We start from the raw sequence: 24,595 nt of genomic DNA on the forward strand, positions 1-24,595 counted from the left end.
GGGTGGGTTTCCTCCCACATCCCAAAAACGTGCAGGTCGGTAAGTAATTGCCTCACGTGTGTAGGTCAATGGTAGAATCTGGGGGCAGGTGGGGAATTGATGGAAATGGGATTAGTTGCAGAGTCATACAGCACGGAAACAGGCTCTTTAGCCCAACTCGTCCATGCCGACCAAGGTGTCTTCCTGAGCTCGTCCCATTTGCCTGCACTTGGCCCATATCCCTCTAATGACCTTTCCTATCCACGTACCCGTCCCAATGTCTTTTAAATGCTGTAATTGTATCCCCATGATACAAATCTTTGAAGGTGTTAGGGTCAAGTTGATATGTTACACATATTATTTTGCAGGTGCCATTAGCTGAGAAAGAACCAAATTACTGTATGCGGTTCTCCCGAACAATCTGTTGAAAATCCAACATAATTAAAGTGGAACAAAATACAAGATGCTGGAAGAACTCAGTGGGTCCGGCAGCATCTCTGGAGGGAAATGGACAGTCAACATTTCTGGTCAAGATCCCAAAACATCGGCTGTCCATCTCCCTCCACAGATGCTGCCTGACCCGCTGAGCTCCTCCAGCGTCTTGTTTTTTGCTCCAGATTCCAGCATCTGCAGTCTCTGCCGTCTCAACAATTAAAGCGGAATAGGACTTAAAAGCTCACTGTTAATTTGTGACCTGGTCATGGATGAACAGTTGGCAGGGCTTTAGGAAAAGGCAGATGGAGGGAAAATGGGATTATTTGGATTTCTCTATCAATCGTCATGCAATGAGGTTCAAGAGGAATGGCGCACTCTTGCTCCTTCCACAGAGGGAACAGTTATGAAGGGGGAGACACAAGAGACTGCAGATGCTGGAATCTGGAGCAACACACAATCTGCTGGAGGAACCCAGCGGGTCGAGCAGCATCTGTGGGGGGAAAGGAATTAGAACCATAGAACAATACAGCACAATACAGGCCCTTCGGCCCACCATGTTGTGCCGACATTCAAACCACACCTAAGAGTATCTAACCCCTTCCTCCCACGTATCCCTCCATCTTAAATTCCTCCATATGCTTATCTAACTATCTCTTGAACTTGACCAACGTATCAGCCTCCACCACCACCCCAGGCAGCACATTCCATGCACCAACCACTCTCTGGGTGAAAAACCTCCCTCTGACATCTCCCTTGAACTTCCCATATCGACATTTCAGGTCAAAGCCCTGCATCGGGATGGTTTTGACACCGCAGCCTTTTCAGGAGCAGTAATCAGGAAGCAAAGATTTAAGATAATTGGTAAAAGAACCAGTGGGGAGATGAGGAGAAATTTATTTATGAAATGACTGGTTATGACGTTGAATGTATTCGCTGAAAGCAAATTCCACAGCGACTTCCAGAAAAGAACTGAAGGGCAATGAAAAAGTACAGAGGGGATTCGGGAAAAGCACCCAGATATCAATTCCTAGCACAGACTCAAAGGTTAAAAAGAAAATTGAAAGCATAGCCAACATCCAACTGATAAGAAAGTTTAAGTTCACTGTGCATGGTACACAGGTTAAGATCCTCCTCCCAGCGAATCAGTGTGGGCTCATAACTTCAGTCAGCATAAAAATCTCCAGCTGCTCCTGACTACTCTGAACTGAGTGTTGAGGGTTCCTGTTTCACATTTTCAAAAACAGAGGGGTTTGTTTCTTGTCTGAAGCCCTGGGAGACACAAAGTGATGGACCTCTTCCGACATCTGCCCCAGCTCATTGAGTGATGGAAAGATCGTAGGTTCATCAAGAGATTGAATCCAAAATGTAGAGGATAGAGTGCCATCCTTTGCCGAAAAGTAGGCTTGCCAACTTTCCCCAGGCCCAGAGGTTCAAACCATCATGGGACAGCCTCAGTGTCTGCGTCCAGAGAGAGTGCTCCCTGGAGGAAGGATGTACACCTGCACTGCACCTCTTCTGGAGTCAGGACAATCACAGTTCATGATTCACATCCGAAGGCAGCCACTGTTGTAAGGCGGGAAATGCAAAGGTCAATTTATGCATAGCAAGCTCCCACAGAGAGCAAATTAAGAACGACCAGATAAGCTCTTTTAGTGATGTTGGTAGAGGGATAATGTTGATTCAGGAAACTGGGGGTGAGATGTTTGGAGTAGTAGAGAGCCATTTACGTCCACATTGCATGGTGGGGGGGGGGGGGGGGGGGTGCTGGATTTAGTCTACTATCCACAGGGTGGCACTCTATCCTAAATTTGGATTCAATCTCTTGAAGAACCTACAACCGTCCATCAACCAATGAGCCAGGGCAGATGTTGGAAGAGGTCCATCGTTTTGTGTCTCCCTGGGCTTCCTCACTCTCAGACGATATATTGGGACTTTTGTTTTCTACTCTACCATAGCTCTGAAGCAAGAAAATCCCATTTCTTCCCACCACCCCCACGACTCTGGTATGACAAGCTACCTCCGCACTGCCAGGGGTTGGCAATGCTCTGGGGTGTGAGGAAACAATTAAGCAACATCCCAGAAAGTACCATGAAAAAAAAATCCAATGACCAACAACTCAGGGGGAGGTGAAAGAATTATTTTCCCCCCCAGTTGTTCTGCAACTCATACCTACAAAGGGGACAGGTGGTTTGTTGGGAGAAAAAGGAGGCTGGCTGCTCATTAAAGTTAGCTGGTTAGAGCTGAAACAGTTCAGAATATGACGAGACATTGGTTAGGCTCAGACTACTGTGTACCATTCTGGTCACCAAACTACAGGAACAACTTGGTGGCAATAGAGAGTGCAGAAGAGATTCACCAGTAGCAACAAAAAATCTGCTGTAGAAACTCAGCAGATTGAGCAACATCTCTGGGGGGAAATAGAATTGTCAATGCTGGAATCTGAAAATGTCGACAAATCCTTTCCTCCCCACAGATGCTGCTTGACCCTCTGAGCTCCTCCAGCAGATTGTTTGTTGCTCCAGAATACAGCATCTGCAGTCTCTTGTGTCTCCGAGATGCACCAGTATGTTGCCTGGAACGGAGGGCTGTAGTTACAAGGGGAGGTTGGACAGCTGGGCTTATTTTCATTGGAACGTAGCAGGCTGAGGGGTGACCTTACAGAGGTTTATAAAATTATGAGGGGGTATCGATAGGACAGGCAGTCCTTTTCACAGGGCAGGGGACTCTAGAACTATAGAGGGCACAGGTTTGAGGTGAGAGGGGAGAAATTTAAAAGGAGATCTGAGGGGCAAGTTCCCCCCCTCCCGCCCCACACACACACACACACACGCTGGTGAATGTCTGTAAAGAGCTGCTGGAGGAGGTGGTGGAAGGAGGCACAAATACAGCATTTAAAAGGCATTTGGACAGGTAGTCAAGTTTATTGTCAGGTACAGGTACGTACACTGAAAAACTTGCTTGCGTCAGCATTACAGGCACGTGGGTTCAAACCACATACAAAACATAAATTATACAAGATAGTGAAAAGAAAAAGACTGTAAATCAAGACAGTAGTACAAAAAAAAACAAAGACAAGTCCATTGTAGTGCAAGAGTCCACCTTGTTCTGTTGCTGAGGTACAGTTAGGGTTGTGCACTTCAGTTCAAGAACCTGATGGCTGTGGGAAAGTAGCTGTTCCTGATCCTGGTGGTGTGGGGATTTGGGCTTCTGCACCTCCTGCCCGATGGTAGCAGCAAAAAGAGGGCATGGCCTGGATGATGGGGGATCCTTGATGATAGATGCTGCCTTCTTGAGGCATCGCCTCTGTAGATGCTGTAGATGGTGGAGACAATTGGATTGGACAGGGATGCAGTTCTCTCAGGTGGGAACCTCAGCGTGGACGAGATGGGCTGTTTCTGTGCTGTACGATTGTATGATGGGGTCTGGCCCGCTAAACCACATTGCCCTCGGCCGATGAACAGCGGAGGGAGCTCTGGCTCCCCGACAGAGAGATGGGAACGGGAAACGGGACGTCAGCGGATGCTCTCCGCCAGCCTGTTCAAAGCCTGCGAGAGGGCCGTCACGGTGTCGAGGACCCTCTGGCGGTCCGCCTCCAGCAGCCGCCCCCCGCAGCGCTGCGCAAAGCGGTCGGGGTGCCAAACGGCCCGCTGCTGCCTCAAGTAGCGGCGGAAGGCGTCCCGCTGGGTCCGGTCCACCCCGTGGAGGATCACCCCCACCATGTCCTCCACCGTCCCCCGTGGGTCGGGCCAGGGGACGTCGGCGTAGCCCAGCCGGCCAGCCCCCTCCCGACCGAACACCTGGGCGCAGCCCTGCTCGTAGCGCCGCTTGCGGCTGCCCGCCACCTCCTCCGCCTTCTTGGCCCCCCTCTCCAGGTACAGCTGGTGCTCCGCCTCCAGGCGCTGCTGGAACTCCCGCTGCTCCCTCTCCCGGTCCCCAGATGGCCTCCGCCGCCGGCTGCCCTCCGCCTGCGCCCGCTTCGCCGCGTACTCCCTCGCCAGCCGCTCGGCCCAGTCATCATACGTGCACGGCTCGGGATCCGGCAGGGAGTAATCCTCTTGGGTGAAGGAGGAAAGAGACTGTTAGTCAGTCCGCAGGTTACAGGGGTGTCGGTGACAGTGGAGGTGGTTCGCAGGGTTTACGGGGGGATCTGGATCAGCTGGGCAAGTGGGCCGAGGAATGGCAAACGGAGTTTAATTCGGATAAGTGTGGGGTGCTGTATTTTGGCAAGACAAACGAGGGTAGGACTTTCACAGTGAATGGTAGGGCCCTGGGGAGTGCTGTAGAACAGAGTGACCTTGGAGTACAAGTTCATGGCTCCCTGAAAGTGGCATCGCAGGTAGACAGGGTGGTGAACAAGGCTTTTGGCATGCTGGTCTTCGTTAGTCAGGTCACAGAGTATAGAAGTTGGGATGTTACGTTGCAGTTGTACAAGACGCTGGTGAGGCCACATTTGGAATATTGTGTTCAGTTTCAGTCACCCTGCTGCAGAAGCGATGCCATTCAGCTAGAAAGAGTGCAGAGGATGTTGCTGGCACTTGAGGGACGGCACTATGGAGAGAGGTTGAGACTTTACTTATTGAAGTGTAGGAGAATGAGAGGTGATCTTCTGGAGGTGTATAATATCATGGGGGCATAGATAGGGTGAATGCGCAAAGTCTTTCTCCCAGGGTTGGGAAATCAAAAACTAGAGGGCATAGGTTTAAGGCGAGAGGGGAGAGATTTAATTGGAACCTAAGAGGCAACATCTTCGCCCAGAGGGTGGTCAGTATATGGAATGAGCTGGCAGAGTAAGTGGTTGAGGCAGGTACGTTCACATTTCAAAGGTACTTAGACAGGTCCATGGATAGGAAAGGTTTAGAGGGATATGTGCCAAATGTGGGCAAATGGGACTAGCTTAGATGGGAATCTCAGTCAGCATGGACCAGTTGGGCCGAAGGGCCCGTTTCTGTGATGTATGACTCTATGACTGTGAGTTTAGACAGTCCGACAGCATGGGAACAGGCCCTTCGGTCCAACTTGTCCGTGCCAACCAGGTTGCTTAACAAGGTCAAGAGCCAACCAGGTTGCATGTTACTCTATCCATTCCTTCCTAGATTCCAGGGAGAAGCTTCCACTCGTCACACCCATTGATACATGCCCCCACCCCCAAGCCAAGCACCATCCTGACTTGGAAATGTTCCTTCACTGTCACTGGGTCTAAACCCTGGAACTGCCTCTGCCTCAGAAGGTTGTGGGTCATTAATTGCACTCCTGAGATCTGAATGGGAAAAGAATTGAGGGATGTGGGGAGACCATAAGACATAAGAACAGAATTAGGCCATTGGGCCCATCAAGTCTGCTCTGCCATTCAATCATGGCTGATTTTCTTTTCAACCCCATTCTTCCACCTTCTCTCTGTAATCAAACCCCTTACCAATCAAGAACCTATAAATCTCCAATATATAAATATACCCAATGACTTGGCCTCCATCACCCTCTGTGGTAATGAATTCCACAGATTCACCACCCTCTGGCTGAAGAAATTCCTCCTCATCTCAGTTCTAAAGGGACGTTAGTTTATTCTGAAGCTGTGCCCTTGGATCCTACACTCTCCTACTAATGGAAACATCCTCTCCACATCCACTCTATCCAGGCCTTTCAGTATTCAGTAGGTTTCAATGAGATGCCTACCTCATCCTTCTGAATTCCATCGTACAGGCCTGGAGCCATCAAAAGCTCTTCATACGCAAAGCCTTTCGTTCCTGGGATCATTCCTGTGAACCTCCTCCGGACCCACTCTGGATACTGTTAGGCAGAGCAGACCCGAGGGGCAGGACGGTCTACACTTACTCCTATACTTTATGTTAGAGTCATAGCGTTATAAAACATGGAAGCAGGCCCATGCTGACTAGAGTGTCTATCTGAGCTGGTCCCATTTGCCTGTGTTTGGCCCATTTCCATGTCCCTGTCCAAATGTCTTTTAAACATTGTAACTGTAGCCACCTCCACCACTTCCTCTGGCAGCTCGTTCCATGTTTCCACCACCTCCTATGTGGAAAAAGTTGCCCCTCAGGTCCCTTTTAAATCTTCCCCCTCTCACCTTAAATCTATGCCCTCTAGATTTAGACTCCCCTACCTTGGGGAAAAGACTGTGACCATTCACCTTATCTACACCCCTGATGGTTTTATACACCTCTATAAGGTCACCTCTCAGCCTCCTACGCTCCAGGGAAAAAACATCCCCACTTATCCAGTCTCTCCTTCTAACCCAAGCACTCTAGTCCTGGTAACAGACACAGGTAGTGTAGCGGTTAGCATAACACTATTACAGCGCCAGTGACCCGGGTTCAATTCCCGCCGCTGTCTGTAAGGAGTTTGTACGTTCTCCCCATGTGACTGTGTGGGTCTCCTCCGGGTGCTCCCGTTTCCTCCTACATTCCAAAAACGTACAGGATAGGAAGCTGTGGGTATACTATGTTGACGCTGGAAGCGTGGCGACACTTGCGGGGTGCCCCCAGAACACTCTACGCAAAAGATGCAGTTCACTGTGTTTCGATGTACACGTGACTAATAAAGATATCTTATCTTACATGTTGAAAATCTTTTTTTTCGTACCCTCTCCAGTTTAATGACATCCTTAAACATTTATATGTGCCAAATCCCAAAGATATCTCAGCGTTGATGGTCTCACAGTGTATCTTCAGTGCCTACCAGAGAGGCTGTCTGCCCTCTGTGCTCTCGACAGACTGTTCCCACGGACACACACTGAGACATACATCAACTGCTGCTCTGGAGGATCATCAATACATGTAGATAGGGTGGTAAAGGTGGCACATGGTATGCTTGCCTTGATCAGTCAGAGCACTGAGTGTAAGAATCGGAAAGTCACGTTGCAAACCTTGGTTAGGCCGCACTTGGAGTATTGTATGCAGTTCTGGTCGCCCCATTACAGGAACAATGTGGATGTTTTAGAGAGAGCGTAGAAGAGGTTCACCAGGATGCTTCCTGGATTAGAGAGTATTGGCTATAAGGAGAGGTTGGACTAACTTGGGTTGTTTTCTCTGGGGTGGCAGAGGCTGAGGAGAGACGTGAGAAGAGGTTTATAAAATTATGAAAGGCATAGATAGGGTAGAGATTCAGAGTCTTTTTCCCAGGGTGGAAATGTCAAAAATTTAAATTTAAATTTTTAAGTTTTATTTACAGAGTGGTAACAGGCCCTTCTGGCCCAACGAGTCTGCGCTGCCCATTTTAAACCCAATTAACCTACCCGTACATCTTTGCAATGTGGGAGGAAACCAGAGCACCCAGAGGAAACCCACACAGACACGGGAGAACGTACAAACTCCTTACAGACAGCGACGGGAATCGAACCCCTATAGAATATAGCTTAACACTGAGAGGAGGAAAGTTTAAAGGAGATGTGTGGGGTAAGCTTGTTTTTAAACACAGAGAGTGGTGGGTGCCTGGAATGTGCTGCCAGGGGAGGCAATGGAAGCAGACATGATACTGGTGTTTAAGCAGCATTTAAACAGGCACATGAACAAGCAGGAAATGGAGGGATATAGACCATGTGCAGGCAGATAGGCTTCATTTAATTTGACATTTGTGGGCTGAAGGGCCTCATCCTGTGCTTTACTGTTCGATGTTCTGTACAACTCGGTGAAATACGCCGACACTCACTGGTCTTCCAGTGTAAGATGTCCACAAGGGAATGCTGGCCAACTGGCACAGTGCAGGACACAGGAGTACGTGCTGAGGGATGCACTGAAGTTCAGTGCAGCCACCGCAAAGGCTCTGTGGGGAAGGATCACAGTCCAGGATCCTGCTGTCACTGGTCACTGAGAGGCCGGGCCCTGTGTAACAGCCTCTCAAATGGTTCATGGGTGCATTGTTCATGCAGGAAGTAGTAGTGGTGTTGACGCATCCTGAAAGAATGCATCAATTCGATGGTCACAACAAAATGCAAGGAACAACATGTACCGATTGTATTGTCTGAAAGTATTATGAATAATGTGAGAAACTAATGGCCGGAGGAACTCAGTGGGTCAAGCAGCATCTGTGAAGGCAGAGGAACAGTCAACATTTTCGGTCGAGACCCTGCATCGGGACTGATGAATAAGTGATTCTGAATTTAATTGCTGATTGTAAGTTGCCCCAGGTGTGTAAGTGGGTGGAAGAATCTGCAGGGAGGGGACAGGAATGTGTCAAGAATAGGTTACAGGGAAAATAAGTGAAGGATGGAATGTGGAAGACTCTGACAATCTACCCTATCTTTATAAGACCACTTATCAGAGGTAAATAGAAATAGATAAGTTATGAATAAAGCATATTTTTGTAATTAAATTAAAAGGTTTTGTCTGCCCTCCAGTTTAGAATTAAGATCATTTCTTTTGGTTTATTATTAATTTTTTTTGATTTGGGTTTTTTTTGTCATATAATTAAATCTCTTTTCAATTTTCCTTTTGTATTATGTTCACTTTGCAAGAGAGAGGGAAGTCTAGATTACTTTTGTTTTACTCCTTGTGATTATATATATCAACTGTTATGATTGCTATCCTGATCGCTCTCTGCACCAGATGTATAATTACTAATGTTATATATATTAATTTGTACTAATTTGAAAATTAATAAAAAATTGAAAAGAATTAAGATCAGGAAACAATTTAGAGTGTACTTTTAAAAAAACAGATGTGAGAGTTGGTACTCCTACCTGGGATTCAGGGAAAGGTAACTGCCATCAGCCCAATCCATGTCTTTATGGTTCAGATTGGTACTTGTGTTAAATGTACTTTTGCTTTTAAATGCAGCTCATCGTGACACCGACACACAATACCAGCTGGTGTGGTGTGTGCTGAAACTTTCAATCACCCTCCATGCAAGAACATATGGGCAGGCACGGTAGTGTAGCGGTTAGCATAACGCTTTACAGCGCCAGCGGCCCAGGTTCAATTCCCACCGCTGGCTGTAAGGAGTTTGTACGTTCTCCCTGTGACTACGTGGGTTTCCTCCAGGTGCTCCGGTTTCTTCCCACATTCCAAAGACATACAGGTTAGGAAGTTGTGGGCATGCTATGTTGGCGCCGGAAGCGTGTCAACACTGCGGGCTGCCCCCAGAACGCTCTACACAAAAGATGCATTTCACTGTGTTTTGATGTACATGTGACTAATAAAGCTATCTTATCTTAAGAAATAGGAGCAGGAGTTGGCCACATGAACCTTCAAGCCTGCTCCCCATTCATCAACATCATGGCTCATCTTCTACCTCAGAGACATTTCCCTGCACTATCCCCATATCCCTTTATCCCGTTAATGCCCAGAAATCTATTGATCTTTGTGTTGAATGAACACAATGAATGAGCTGCCACAGCTCTTCAAGTGCTGACTGATACAGAGATTGCTTCAGATAGCGGGTAGGACAGCAGTTGGTGGGTCAGTCCTCCAATTCTACCTTTCACCACCTGAGAAGAGGGGTTGGAGTACTTTCCCCCCAAGTGGTTCAGAGCTTTTCCCTACTTCCTTCCTCCCCCCCCACCCCCACTGCAGATTCCCTACTCCCACAGGGGTGAAAACGAGGAAGAAACAAAGGATGACAGAGCGAAGGAGGCAACCACAAGAGAGAGCACGTGTGGGTTTTGAGCCACGATACCCTGCCACCAACAACAGGGACCAGGCTTGACAGACAAGCTTGTTTCATGCCTGGCACATTTCAGCTGCTGGTAGATAACTGGGTGGGGAACTTTCTGGTGACTGGTAAGCCCCTCTGTATTCTGGAAGTGACTTCCTTGCTTGCTTTCTTTTTATGTATTGACACAGATTCCCCTCAGATACAGAAGGCATCTGGATTTTGAGGACACATGTCAAAAAGCTTGTAGATTACCACTCCCAACTAGGGGTTATGTTCGGACTTTCTGAAGCTCTGAAGTATGGGAAAGCCTTTGAGGGGGTGTAGTGGAGAATTATTGGAACTGAATCATGCCCTATAGTTATATGGAGGCTATGTAACGTCCACACTTCTAACAGAGTAGCAGCTGGTAGAGCTGCTGCCTTACAGCTCCAGAGACCCGGCTTCAATCCTGAACCCTGATATTGTCTGTGTGGAGTCTGCATGTTCTCCTTGTAACTGCATGGGTTTCCCCCGGGTGCCCCGATTTTCTCCCACATTCCAACAGTGTGCGGGCTGGCAGTTTAATTGCCCCATGTAAACTGGTGCTTGTGTAGGTGAATGGTAGAATCCGGGCGGGGGGAGGGAAGAATTGAAATGGGACAGCGGGGAGAACAAGCTACAGGGAAAATGAAGTGATGAATGGCACTGCCAGCACAGACTCGATGGGCCGAAACCACCACCTTTCATGTCGTAAGGAAATACAAAAACAAAATACGGAGAACTTGGGTGGTAGATGTAGAGTAGATTGCAGGAAACTTTTCCTTCTATCAGAGGTGAATAAAACTGTAGAATATAGATGCAGGATAAGGGGCAAGAGATTTAGAGGGGATCTGAGGGGGAGCTTTTACACCCAGAGGGTGGCGAGTACCTGGAACACAAGGCCTGAGAGAGTGGTGGAAGCAGAGTCGCCTACAGCACTTACCAAGGGTCTAGACAAACGCCTGAATCATCCAGGCACAGAAGGCTACAGGCCATGTGCTGGAAGATGGGATTAATATGGAAGGGTTGCCTACTGTCCAGTGTACTTGTGGTGGACCGAATGTGGTGACTATGACGTTCACCAAACAGCTTGCGATTCTACTTACTGCCAGTGTATTGATTCCCAATGTCATTCACCTCCTCTGCTGCTATCCCGGGGTCCTGCTGTGACCTGGGACCATTCCCATGGAGAAGAGAGGGTTAAAATGAGTCCGAGAGGGGCTCACGTTGGGCAGAGCAAATGGGAAATTATAGAAGTTCTTGTCCGCTGGTTATTGATTCTTAAGATAATTCAGAAAAGATTCAAGGGAGTGAAAGGTAGAAGTGTTGACCACAAGGAGTGTGTGAGCTGAGCAACACAGACAGATTTAAAGGGAAGATAGTTAAACACAGGAGGAAGAAAGGTTATGGTGACAGAGTGGGAGGAGGCTTGCATGGAGCAAAAATATCACCATAGACTGGATGGGCCCAATGGCTTGATACAAATACTATGCATTTGTCTAGAGGGCACACCTTTAAGGTGAGAGTGGGAAAGTTTAAAGGGGACGTGTGTGGCAAGTTTTATTTTCCCCACACAAGCAGTGGTAGGCGCCTGGAACATACTGCCAGGGGTGGCAGTGGAAGCAGATATGATAGTGGCATTGAAGAGGCACATGAATTTGCAGGGAATGGAGGGATTTGGATCATGTGCGGGCAGAAGGGATGGGTTTAATTTGATATCATGGTCAGCACGGACATCGTGGCTGAAGGGCCGGTTCCTGGACCGCACCGTTCCATTTGGAGGGTAGTGGAACTGATGTTACATTCCTCCAGATCCTCTTCCACGGGCTCAATCTAACATACTCGATCCTTCCCCTCGTCGATCCTACAACTCACCTTCATAGCGACCACATTTCTGGTAGAATTCGTCCTCGCATTCGCCGAACAGCTTGCAATACCACTCCCTGTCGGCATGATCCTTCCCTGTGTCACATGCCTCCTCTGCCTCTGCCCCAGGGTCGTCACTCGCCTCGTCTGCCTCTGTTCCAGGATCCTGCTGAGAGGTTTGAAAGAGAAGTCTATGTACTGAAACTGTGTGTGTGGGCATGGGGGGTGGGGGGGGGGGGAGGTGGGGGTGCATAAAACTCCTTCAGCAAACAACACTTATTTGCTAGTTCATTTTGAACACCTGCAAACAACATCCTACATTTTGCTGAGAGGTGCCACTGCCAATTTTGCACAGTGAGCTCCTACTGATAACTAGATGGTCTGATGTTGGGTGTTTCACAGTGGGATAAGTATCAGACAGGACACTGGGGTGGAGTAATTTACTTTCTTTACACTTCTACTAATTTCACAGTTTTCATCAGGGGCACATCCATCCCCTAAATCGGTGGTATCTACAGGAGGTGCTGCCTCAAGAAGGCAACATCCATCATCAAAGATCCCCACCATCTGGGCCATGCCATCTTCTCGCAGCTCCCATCGGGCAGGAGGTACAGAAGCCAGAAGTCCCACGCCTCTAGGTTCAAGAACAGCTACTTCCCTTCAACCATTCGCTTCTTGAACCGACCGGCACAATGCAAATTACTACCTCAGTGTAGCAACACTTTGTACCACCTTGATCACTTTGCACTAAAAATGCTTTGTTTTTTTTCCGCTCTAATTGTGTTCTTTCTTGTGCAAATTGTTTAATTTATGCTTAATTGATGTTTCTCTTGTGAGTGCTGCTTATCTGATGCAATGTGCCTGGGATGCTGCTAAGTTTTTCATTGCACCTGTACGTACTGTGCATATAACAATAAACTCAACTTAAGTGACTTCAGAAGAGCTTCATTGTATTTGGCCTATGTTTTAGTGATTTAATAAACAATAAATGAACTCATAGCTATCCCACATAAACTACCACAAAAGTGTTATCTTTCCTACAATAATTTTAATCCCTTTGTGAAATGCAGTCTTGAATTAACTTAGATATCAAGGGAAACGAGGGATAAAGGGTTCAGGCAGAATGGGAGCAACACACAAAATGCTGGAGGAACTTAACATCTATGGAGGTCAGGCAACATCTATGGAGGGAAACAGACAGTAGACATTCGGGTCTCGACCCAAAACAGCGACAGCTGAGCTCCTCCAGCGTCTTGTGTGTTGCTCCAGATTCCAACAGCTGCAGAATCTCGTGTCTCCATCAAGAATGGGCTTCACAGTGGTGCATTAGCAGAGCTGCTGCCTCACAGCTCTGGTGACCCAGGTTTGATCCTGACATCTGGTGCTGTCTGTGTGGAGTTTGCACATTCTCCCTATGACCATGGGCTGCTCCAGTTTCCTCCCACATCCCAAAAATGTGTGGGCTGGTAGTTAATTGCCTGCTGTAAATCGCCCCTAGTGTGTAGGTGAGTCGCAGAATCTGAGGAGGACGGTAATTGATGGAGATGTGGAATTAGTGTAAAAATGGTTGCGTGATAGTCAGCATGGACTTGATGAGCCAAACACTGTTTCTGTGCTGCATCCCTGCATATCTAATCAGAGAACCGTAACAACACGGAAGGGAAGCCATTTGGCCCATCAAGTCCATGCCAGCTACAAACAACCTGCTGGAGGAATTCAGCAGGTCAAGCAGCATCTGTGGGGAGAACGGAATTGCCGACATTTCAGGTCAAAACCCTGCAGAGCTCAGGATCTCTAAAAGAAGTCCTAAGCTTCCAAAATCCAGTTGGCTAGTCTGGAAACTTAAGCAAGCCGAGGGTAGCTCAGACCCTCAGAAAGAGTGTTTACCTGATACTTTGTCATTGACCTGAGTATTTCTCTCGGAGTGACCCCGTCCTCATTCAACACATCCATGGCAGCTGGGCAATACTTCCTCAGAGGCGCCACGAGATCCTCATAGACTGAGAAAGAACAAGACTGCATCACATTAGACAGTAGAGCGCTTCCCTCTCTTATTGACACTGCTCGCGGTCACGCTCTGGACCTAGTGGTCAGGGAACAAGTGCCTTACTCTGCGGACTTGAATGCAGAAATCTAGGGTTGTCCCTCCCAGTTCAGTATCGAAGATGTTCAGATAGGTACTTGGATAGGAAAGGAGTAGAGGGATATGGGCCTGATGCAGGCAGACAGGATTAGTATAGACAGGCAACACGTCACATGGACAAGGTGGACCACAGGGCCCTTTTCCATGCTGTGAGCCTGTATCCTGACTGGTTGCATCAATGGCCCGGTACAGCAATTCCAATGCACAGGAATGTAAGAGGCTGCAGAGAGTAGTGGACACAGCCTGGTCTGTCATGGCAGAGCCCTCCTTACCACTGACAGCATCTACAGGAGGCGATGCCTCAAGAAGGTGGCATCTACCATCAGGGATCCCCCACCATCTGGGTCATGACTCCTTCTCACTGCTACCGTCGGGCAGGAGGTACAGAAGCCTGAAGTCCCACACCACCAGGTTCAGGAACAGCTACTTCCCTACAACCATCGGGTTCTTGAATTGACCTGCACAACCCTAACCCTACCTCAGCAATGGAACCTCTTGTACGACCATGGACTGTCTATGATTGCATCTTTTTTTTTGCATTAATGTTTTGTTTTGCACAGTCTTTTTTTTCCTCACCTTTCATTGTCTTGTATAATTTATATTGTGTGTTGTCTATACCTAGGTGCCTGTGATGCTGCTACAAGCAAGTTTTACCTTGCACCTGTACCTCACTGTACTTGTACACATGACAATACACGATTCAACTGGACTGGACTGCACTGTCAAAGGCACCGTCTGTCACACTAAAACATCTAAGTGGGGCCCTATAACGCCATCTTGAGGGGGATGTGAAGTATCCCCGGCATTATGTTGACAGACAAAGGAGCTCGCCCCATTGGTTTGTACCAGCTGCCTACCTTGTGGTCATCGCTTGGCTATTTGGGGAATGCTGCTGTGTATTGCTACATTTACCAACATGCGATGCTTTAACATAAATCATTGCATGAGCCACTCCGAGTTCGTAAAAATCAGGCCCAGTATAATCCCCGGTAATTACATGTGAAGGAGTGGCCTGTTGGAGGTCAGAAGGGGTACTCTTTATCCCGCAGGACAGGAGGTGAAAGATCGCTAAAGGCTTGATGGCAGATTGAGCCAGATTAAACTTCACAACCAGTGTTCAGTGTTTTTTTTATGGGAAGAAAGTATCACAAGCCAGGACCAATGTCATTGCACATCCTAACTGCCCTTGAGTAGACGGTGGTGAGCACCTTCTCAAACTGCCGCACTCTTCCGGTGAAGGTGCTCCAGAACTTAGACCCAATGACAATGCAGGACAATAAAACTCTAATATTCTGCCATGTGACCATTCTGAAATCCCAATGCTTCAGTATCTGGGTCACGGGTGGTATTTCCCACACTCCCTTCACACTCACCTCGGTTCCAGTTCTTGCATTCCCGTTAGGCTAACCAGAGTCCTGGTTCCTGTGCTGCCCTGAAACCCACCACGGCCCCAGTTTTCCCGCTCCTCTGAAAATCACCAAGGCCGGGGTTCCCTTCCCTGCACTCCCCTGAAACTCCAGTTCCCATGCACCCTTGAAACTCACTGGGTTCACTGGCAGATTATAACACTAACTTTTTAAAAAGTGCATTTAAAGTGTGTTGGGGAATTAATAGGAATAGAAACATAGAACCATAGAACACTAGAGCACAGAAAACAGGCCATTCGGCCCTTCTAGTCTGTGCCGAAACCTTATTCCACTAGTCCCATTGACCTGCACCCAGTCCATAACCCTCCAGACCTCTCGCATCCATGTATCCATCCAACTTATTCTTAAAACTTAAGAGTGAGCCCGCATTTACCACGTCAAATGGCAGCTCGTTCCACACTCCCAGCACTCTCTGAGTTAGGAAGTTCCCCCTAAACCTTTCCCCTTTCACCCTAAAGCCATGTCCTCTCATACTTATCTTTCCTAATCTAGGTGGAAAGAGCCTACTCGCATTTACTCTGTCTATACCCCTCATAATTTTGTAAACCTCTATCAAATCTCCCCTCATTCTTCTATGCTCCAAGGAATAAAGTTCTAACCTGTTCAATCTTCACCTGTAACTCAACTCCTGAAGACCCGGTAACATTCTAGTAAATCTTCTCTGCACTCTTTCAATCTTATTGATATCCTTCCTATAGTTAGGTGACCAGAACTACACACAATAACATTGAATAATCTGGGAAATCTTTCAGTCCAGCACCACTAAAGTCCAAAAAATGCCAGATTATCGGAGTTTTACTGTTTTTCCAAGTCAGGGTGGTGAGCGACTTGGAAGGGAAGCTGCAGGTGGTGCTGTTCCAAAGGAGTAGCTTCCCTTGTTTACAGTAGTCAGGGAGTTGTTGTCGGAGCAGCCTGGGTGAGGAACTGCACTGCATTTTGATGGCTGTACTCACTGCAGCCACAGTGTGAAGTGAATTAAAGTTTAGGAATGGTGGGTTGGATGCTGATCAAACACACTGCCGTACCTTGAATGACCTTGTAGCTGCAGAATTGATGTCACTGGTTCACTTGAGCTTCTGGACAATGGTGATGTCCAGTATGTTGGTGATAGGGGTCTCAACAATAGTATTGCCACAACCATTTCTAATGCAATGGAGCAAGTCAGCAAAAATCCTTGCTCCAAATGCCCTCTGGTTTGGTTTGTGGCTGGTCTGAGATCTGGGAAATTGTCACCCGAGGAGCAGCTCTGTAGTTTTCTGCATTTTGACTGCTTTTGTAGGGTTTACAGTAGATTACTGCTAGAGTGAAGCTCATATCCAGAGACATCTATGATGTGGCTAACCTGTCTTATGGAACTGTATGGAGGGAGTTTTGCTCTGTATCTAACCCATGCTGTCACTGCCCTGGGAGCATTTGATGGGACAGTGTTAAGAGAGCTTTACTGTGCAAATAAGGCCCTTTTGTTTTGCTTACCCTGGGTTTGGTGTCCTTGGGAATCGATTCGGTGTGAGTCACTTTGAGATGGTTTCTTTTATCTGTCACAGAGTATATCCCTACAAACACATTGCCTTGTCCTGAGGGTTCACAGTATATTCCAGCCTCCCCTACTGGATTGAGTGAGACAAGTTTACATCGAGTGAGTTCTGAAGGTGGTCATGAAGAAACATTCGGTGAGTCAGGTTCCCTCCTCAGTCCCAAGCACAAACCCAGGGGACGCCTGTGTTATGGGATGTGGTGGCACAGGGTACAGGAAGCTTAACTGGAGATGAATGCTTGATCTCCCAATCCATCTCATCGTTGCCCTTGCACTTCATTTACCTGCACTGCACTTTCTCTGTAGCTGCTACACTATATTCAGCAGTTTTCTTTTTACTACCTTGATGTACTTAAGTTTTGCATGATCTGCCTGGATGGCACCCAAACAAAAGTTTTTCACTGTATCTTGGCACATGTGACAATAATAAACCAATTCCAATACTTTGTATTTAACCTGTATTGTCCCTGCCCTGAGAGAATGTGAAGGAATAGGAGAAAGGGAGCTTTAATCTGTAGCTAACCTGTGCTACCTCTACACATGATGGGTCTATGTAAAGGGAACTTTACTTTGTATTTAACCTCTGCTGTTCCCACTTTGGAATGTGTGATGGACACTGTAGAGGGAGCTTCACTCGGTGTTCAACTCCTGCTGACAGTGGTTGAAATGGAAAGCATCCCATCTTGATCTCCCAATCTACCTTGAAATAGCTTTTGCATTGTACTTGTCTACCGCACTGCACTTTCTCTGTAACTGTAACACCTTATTCTGCATTTTGTTATTGTTTTCACTACTCAATGTACTTATGCATGGAATGATCTATCTGGATGGCATGCTAATGAAAAGATTTTCACTGTATCTCAGTATAAGAGAGAATAATAAACCAATACCAATTAAGCAGCCTCACCATTGCTCCCTTTGAACAAAACATCCAATACCAGCTCCCCCCGTCTTTGGCTCGGCACCCTCCATCTCTGCCGCCCCTTCAGTTCCACATTACCTCGCTCTCCCTTCCTCACTGCCTCCCTGGCTGCCAGGTGCAGCGGAGTATTTCCTTTCTGGTCTTGGATCATCGGGTCGGCTCCGTACCTCAGCAGCAGACGGGCGGCTCCGCCCTCCCTCCGTGTGCAGGCCACGTGTAGCGGGGTGCGGCCCTTCCGCCCGGCAAACGTCACCGGGAGCTGCCGGTGCTTGCGGAGGTAAGATTTCAGCTTCGGTACACTGCCCTCCTCCACGTAATGCAGCAACTTCTTCTGCTTCCGGGAAACCATGGCAATGGTCCAAACCCTGGCATGGTATAAAAGAAAAGCCAATCCCCATCATTGTGAAACAGTCAACTCTTCGAAAGTGTCCAGAACAGAAAACCCAATTATTTATAGTGAAGGCATGGCTCGGACATGGGACTGTGAACCCCAAATGGCCGGGATTAGTAAGTATTCAGTGCAGTGAAACAGACCATTTGGTCCAACCAGTCCTGGGATTTATGTTCCATGTGCATCTCCTCCTAAACCTCTTCTTCCCTTCCCATCCCATTCCACTCCACCTCAGCTCCCCTTTAAACTTCTCTCAACAGCTCCCTGTGGGAGCGGGTTCCACATTCTCAACACTCCTTGAGCAAAGGAAGCTTCGTCCACATTTCCTTTAGGAACCGTCCTGTATTTACAACACGTTGGTGTGCTATTGTGCACCACTACATCTACCTGCAAATGAAAACCCATCTCCACTTCTGCCTTACTGAACCTTAAAAACTAATCATGTCAGCCTTGACTATCTGGTTTTGCCCCAAATGTTTGATCCTCCCTTGTAGTTTAAACTTCCCAGTTCTGATATGTATAAATTGGCTTCCCCCCCACACCGTCTTTATCGTTTTTCTAACAGAATTATTCACAGAACTCCAGATATGATCTAACCAAGGTCCACTACACATACACGTCTGTTCATGTATAATGTGGCGCATTTTGGACTAGAAAGGAAGTAACAAGAGGAATTTATCATCCCCTTAACAAATAAACACGAGCACTAAAGTAACCAGAAATGGATACGGAACAACAATTTGAAAATGGCAACTAACAGGGCAGAACTAATTATAGAGAGCAGGAAAAATCTATTGTTATCTGATACTCCCACGGGGAACTATTTCAGAGCAAGAACCAGTGCTCCTCTGAACAAGAGTCCATGTGAAACAGGCCCGTGAACTACTGTTCCGAGGAAGGAGACTGGAAGAAGAGGGAAGAGTCATTCAGGGAGCAGACAGCCAGAATGAACAGGTCACAGCCAGCTCATAACTGAATTATTGTACACACTAGCATCGAAATAAATCAATATATTCACAATAAAGTCTGAAAACTGGAAATGAACAGAATATATAAGACAGGTAACTGAAAAACAACAAAAACTGTGGATGCTGAAAATCTGAAATAAAAATCGAAAATACTGTAGAGACTCAAGAGACCGTAGATGCTGGAATCGGGAGTTTCTGTTGCTCCAGAAAACACTGCCTCACAGCACCAGAGACCCGGGTTTGAAACTGCTCAAAATATTTCCTAGTCCTGCTCTGCCATTTAATAAGATCATCAATGATCCTCTGTTTGATTCATTTTTCCAACTGATCTCAATATACCTTAACGTCCAAAGATCTATCAGTGCTGAATGCACTTCTGAGCTGCGTATCCAGAGCTCTCTAGGAGGGATGCCACTGGTTTACAGCACTGTGAGTAGAGACATTTCTCATCTCAATCCTAAATGGACAATCTCTTATCCCGAGACGGCGCCCCCTGGTCTCGTCCAACCGCTATATCACGGTGCCAGAGACCTGGATTTGATCCTGACCTTAGGTGTTGTCAGTATGGAATTTGCACATTTCCACTGTGACTGCCTGGGTTTTCCCAAATGCTCCAGTTTCCTCCCACATCCCAAAGACATGTTGGTTGATAGGTAAATTGCCCCTGGTGTGTAGATGAGTGGTAGAATCCAGGAGGAGGTGGTGGGAATGTGGAGAGAATAAAAAATGGAATTAGTGTAACTGGGTGGTTGATGTTGGCATGCATTCGGTGGGCTGAAGGGCTTGTTTCTATGCTGTATCTCTATGACTTTGAGGAATGGCAGAAAAGAGTAAGAGGGTCATTGGAGACACAAGAGATTGCAGATACTGGAATCTGGAGCAACAAACAATCTGCTGGAGGAACTCAGCGGGTCGAGCAGCATCTGTGACAGGGAAGGAATTGTCTCGGGTTAAGACCTTACATCAGGACTCAGAACAACTCTTCCCCCCAACCCCCCCAGATGCTCGACCCACTGCGCTCTTCCAGCAGGTTGTCTGTTGCTTCGGACTAAGAGGGTCAATGTTTCACGTCCGTGACACTTCGTGACGATCCTGGATACAGTCTGCTCAGTGTTTCCAACATTTTCTGTGTTGTTGTTTTAGATTTCCAGCATCTGCAGATTTCTGCATCATGCAGGAGGAACTCAGTGGGTCAGACAGCATCTACGGAGAGAAATGGACAGTCGTCTTTTCGGGTCGCAATTCCTCCAGCAAGGACTGAGGACACCACCAGGTTCAAGAATAGCTACTTCCCTTCAGCAATTCGGTTCTTGAACCAACCTGCACAACCCTAATCACTATCTCAGTATAGCAACACTACGACCACTTTGTACTACAATGGACTTTTTGTTTTAGTCCATCTGTGTTCTCTTGTAAAAATTGTGTATAATTTATGTTTATGTTTTTTTGTGACTGCTGCTTATATGATGCTATATACCTGTGACACTGCTGCAAGTAAGTTTTTCATTGCACCTGGGCACACATGTACTTGTGCATGTGACAATAAACTCAACAAACTCAGAACAACAAATTTCATGACAGACAAGTCAGTGATAATAAACCTGATACTGATTCTTTGACTTTGTTTTGTGTGTTGCTCCATATTCCAGCAGCTCCACTCTCTTGTATCTCCCTCTGCAGATTTCTGCCTCGTTTGCTCCACTGGGAGCTGGCATGGACTTGAAGACACAAGAGACTGCAGATGCTGGAGCAACACACAATCTGCTGGAGGAACTCAGTGGGTCGAGCAGCATCTGTAGGAGGGAAAAGGAATTGTCAGAGTTCATTGTCACATGCACAAGTACATGTGTGCACAGATGCAATGAAAAACTTACTTGCAGCAGCAAAGACACAGCATCAGATATGCAACATTCATAAGAGAAACACATAGGTGCAATGAAAAAATTACTTGCAGCAGCATCAAAGACACTCAGCATCAAATATGCAACATTCATAAGAGAAACATAAATTATACACAAAGTTTACAACGAAGAACACAATTAGGAAAAAAAAACATAAATTATGCACATTTTTTTCAAAAACAGAACACAATTAGAACAAGAAATAACAAGAGGTTGCCGACGTTGCGGGTTAAAACCGAGTCCAGATGCACCTCTCCAGCCCACCACCACCACCCCCCTCCCACACACCCACCACCACCCCCCTCCCACACACCCACCACCACAACCCCCACCCCCTGTCCCACACCCACCACCACCCCCCTCCCCCCACACACCCACCACCCCCCCACACACCCACCACCACCCCCCTCCCCCCACACACCCACCACCCCCCCACACACCCACCACCACCCCCCCACACACCCACCACCACCCCCCTCCCCCCACACACCCACCACCACCCCCCTCCCCCCCACACACCCACCACCCCCCCACACACCCACCACCACCCCCCTCCCCCCACACACCCACCACCCCCCCACACACCCACCACCACCCCCCTCCCCCCACCACCCCCCTCCCCCCACACACCCACCACCCCCCCACACACCCACCACCACCCCCCTCCCCCCACACACCCACCACCCCCCACACACCCACCACCACCCCCCTCCCCCCACACACCCACCACCCCCCCACACACCCACCACCACCCCCCTCCCCCCACACACCCACCACCCCCCACACACCCACCACCACCCCCCTCCCCCCACACACCCACCACCACCCCCCTCCCCCCACACACCCACCACCCCCCACACACCCACCACCACCCCCCTCCCCCCACACACCCACCACCACCCCCCACACACCCACCACCACCCCCCACCACCCCCCTCCCCCCACACACCCACCACCCCCCCACACACCCACCACCAGTTGCTCGACCCGCCGAGTTCCTCCCGAGGTTGTTTGTTGCTGGCACGGACTCAACCGGCCGAACAACCTCCTTTCCGAGATCGGACGTTTCCAGGCCGTACCGTTACGATTCTAATAACCAGAAATGAGGTATAAACTTTAAAACGAACACCAACCGCGATGAGCAGGGTCTTTGGTGGTGGAGGGGCTCACAGACGAAACCGTGCCGAGAGAGACGACGACCGTCCTGCCGATGGATCCCGCCGCCGGTTGCCAGGGACAGACGTCACTTCCTGCCCTGGGGCCGGAAGTTGGGCCTGGCTGGATGGGGGGGGGCCGAGCCCGCCGACCGAGGACTGAGGACAATCCGGGGAAGCGCGGACCCTCTGGCTGGATCCACACGGCGCGCAAATAAATAACCGCACCTCCATTAAAAAAAAAGGCAGCGAACTGGTAAATCTTTTTATCTTCCGATTTTAACCCCCCAAAAAAATCTTAATGCATTTCACTTGCATGTCCGTCGGATGGCAAATGGTAGCCATTTAGATCGGAGAGCTGCTTTAGCCAAAGAAGGTAGAAGTTTTTTCCCTTTTGGGGGGAAAAACGGGGGAAGAAGGAAATATTTGAACGTGTTGATGGGGGGGGGGGAAGTATTTGAACTAGGCCGCGTTGCTACGGGGGATGGGAGGGAACCGGGACAACCTAGGATGAAGGAGGCAGTTCCCGCCTTCCCGTTGGACCTATCGGAAGAGGGGAGCTGAAGGGGGCTCAGACGCTGATTGGTCAGCCGCCTTGTCAATCAATGTTCGCGCGCTTCCGGCTGTTAAAGATTGGTTGACGGGCGCGGAATCGTGGCCGATGCGTGGAGATTAAACGTTTCGTGGGGTTGCCAGCGACGGGGAACGAACGGGTTTTTTAATCGCACGGGGTTGGTGTTAAGCATTGCTCGTGTTCTGGAAAGCCTTTGTAATGGTTGCCTAGTTGCGCTAACGAGCGGGCCGCTAAGTGGAAGGCGAAGGTGGTGCTTCCGCAGTGCACGCTGGGGCTTGTAGTTGATCGGGCTGGCGAGCATTGGGTGCCGGGGGTGACGTCAGCGCAGGACTACAACTCCCAGCGGGCCGCGCGGCCAACCCAGAACAGGCGCAGTGACGGGTGAAGCCGCATTCCTCCTCCTCCTCCTCCTTCCATCCATTGCAAGGAGAGCAGCGGCCGCATCTGAAGCTGTTGCCCAGGAGTTCACTCGGCTCTTGGGTGCCAAAACACCGCTCTACCGCTTATAAACAAGACCATGCGTGGGATCTAACCGCTGACCATCTCCAGGCCGACGTTGTAGGATTTCCTGCTGCCTTTTGCTCTGGTTTTGTCAGGTACCTGCTTTTCTGCACCCATTTCAGCATTTTCTGTTCCAGGTATATTAATGACCATTTTCTTTTCGTGATTTTTTTTCCCCAAGGTGAAATTCTAAGGATCTATTAGTCACATTGCATTGAACCATGCAACTAGAATGGTTATGGGGAGGATCACATTACAGTTTGAGGTTAGGTGTTTGGGTTTTTTCGTTTTACAGTGATGTAAACGTCAAAGCTATTTAAACCATTTTGTTAACACATGCAGCCTTGTGTATATGGTTATTTTGCAGCGTCCCTAGGATGAAAAAATACTGCAAGTTGATAAATGATTAATATCTGCAACAAGTTCCTCTTGTTGCAGTTTGATTATTTATGTGCTTTCTAACAGCTCTTGTTTAAATCTGCAAAATTTCTATTTCAATTGCTTTAATTATAAAATCAGAGAAATGGTGCAGCACATGGCCAAATGGTCTGTCCTGGGTATTTGAAAGAATGGCCTAATTCCCCCGGTGCTTTTGTAGTCCTACAGATTTTTTTTCTTTCAGGGCCTTTTTAAAACCATTTCAGGTACCACATTGCTTGAAGATGGCTTTTCCTCATTTGCCTCTTTTTTTTCAATCTATGGCTTGTGGAAATTGTCTCTTTTTTTCCTATGTCTTTAGTTATTTCAGACATCTGTATCGGATCGGCACTTGGATCCAGTTTCTCTGGGGTGCCCATGCAACTGAGGTCATTCCTCCCAGTAATAAATCTTTTCTGCATCCCTTACTTGCACCTTTGCTTCATTGCTCCCTCAAGAGCAGAGAATTTAGCACAAGCTCTAATTTGCTAAATCAATGTTTCATAAAGGTTCAACACAACCCTCTTGTATTCTGTGCTCCTGTTTCAAAGCCCAGAATTTAACTTGAAGGGTAGATGAGGGAATCTATTTGCGGCTCCTCCCCAGGTTATGAATGCTCGACTTGTAGACACCTGGTACGTAAGAGCGACCATTTGGGAGACCAACAGAATGGATGGGGATGGATTTGCCAGCTGTTGCAAGCATCTTCTGCTGGGTGGGAACGGGGCATTTCCGGCCGCCTCACTCACTCACTGAGGCTGA

The 24,595-nt window shown here is 48.1% G+C and overlaps 2 protein-coding genes across 6 annotated transcripts in view; one reads left to right on the forward strand and one right to left on the reverse strand.

Annotated features, from left to right (window-relative positions):
* Positions 1-3,321: 3,321 nt before the first annotated feature.
* Positions 3,322-22,445, reverse strand: nfkbil1 (nuclear factor of kappa light polypeptide gene enhancer in B-cells inhibitor-like 1). 3 transcript variants are annotated; one of them, XM_052043829.1, is made up of 5 exons: positions 22,321-22,445; positions 18,006-18,292; positions 13,789-13,901; positions 11,911-12,067; positions 3,322-4,468 (listed from the first exon to the last, which is right to left on the reverse strand). In XM_052043829.1, the coding sequence occupies exons 2-5, from the start codon at positions 18,274-18,276 to the stop codon at positions 3,927-3,929; spliced, it is 1,083 nt and encodes a 360-aa protein (XP_051899789.1). In that variant the 5' UTR covers positions 18,277-18,292; positions 22,321-22,445; the 3' UTR covers positions 3,322-3,926. The 3 variants fall into 3 exon arrangements, with proteins under 3 accessions (XP_051899789.1, XP_051899786.1, XP_051899788.1); XM_052043826.1 differs by having other exon boundaries at positions 11,911-12,070; positions 22,321-22,444; XM_052043828.1 differs by lacking the exon at positions 22,321-22,445 and adding an exon at positions 22,160-22,243 and having other exon boundaries at positions 11,911-12,070.
* A 4-nt stretch (positions 22,446-22,449) lies between these two features.
* csnk2b (casein kinase 2, beta polypeptide) overlaps positions 22,450-24,595 on the forward strand; it is a 41,508-nt gene continuing 39,362 nt past the window's right edge. The window contains exon 1 of one of the 3 annotated variants that reach the window (XM_052043831.1): positions 22,450-22,597. The gene's annotated coding sequence lies outside the window, so the exon portion shown is untranslated. Of the gene's footprint in view, positions 22,598-23,094; positions 23,512-24,595 lie in introns of those variants that run through there. The other 2 variants (XM_052043830.1, XM_052043832.1) reach the window with 2 other exon arrangements.

The sequence above is a fragment of the Pristis pectinata genome, chromosome 34, assembly GCF_009764475.1.
Source record: "Pristis pectinata isolate sPriPec2 chromosome 34, sPriPec2.1.pri, whole genome shotgun sequence".
NCBI lineage: Eukaryota > Metazoa > Chordata > Chondrichthyes > Rhinopristiformes > Pristidae > Pristis > Pristis pectinata.

Coding starts and splice junctions, on each gene's coding strand:
- nfkbil1 (XM_052043826.1), bottom strand. CDS start 18,276: ATGGTTTCCCGGAAGCAGAAGAAGTTGCTGCATTACGTGGAGGAGGGC. Junction 13,902..18,005: donor AGTGAGGAAGGGAGAGCGAG/GTAATGTGGAAC, acceptor GTTCTTTCTCAG/TCTATGAGGATCTCGTGGCG. Junction 12,071..13,788: donor GGTCAATGACAAAGTATCAG/GTAAACACTCTT, acceptor CAAACCTCTCAG/CAGGATCCTGGAACAGAGGC.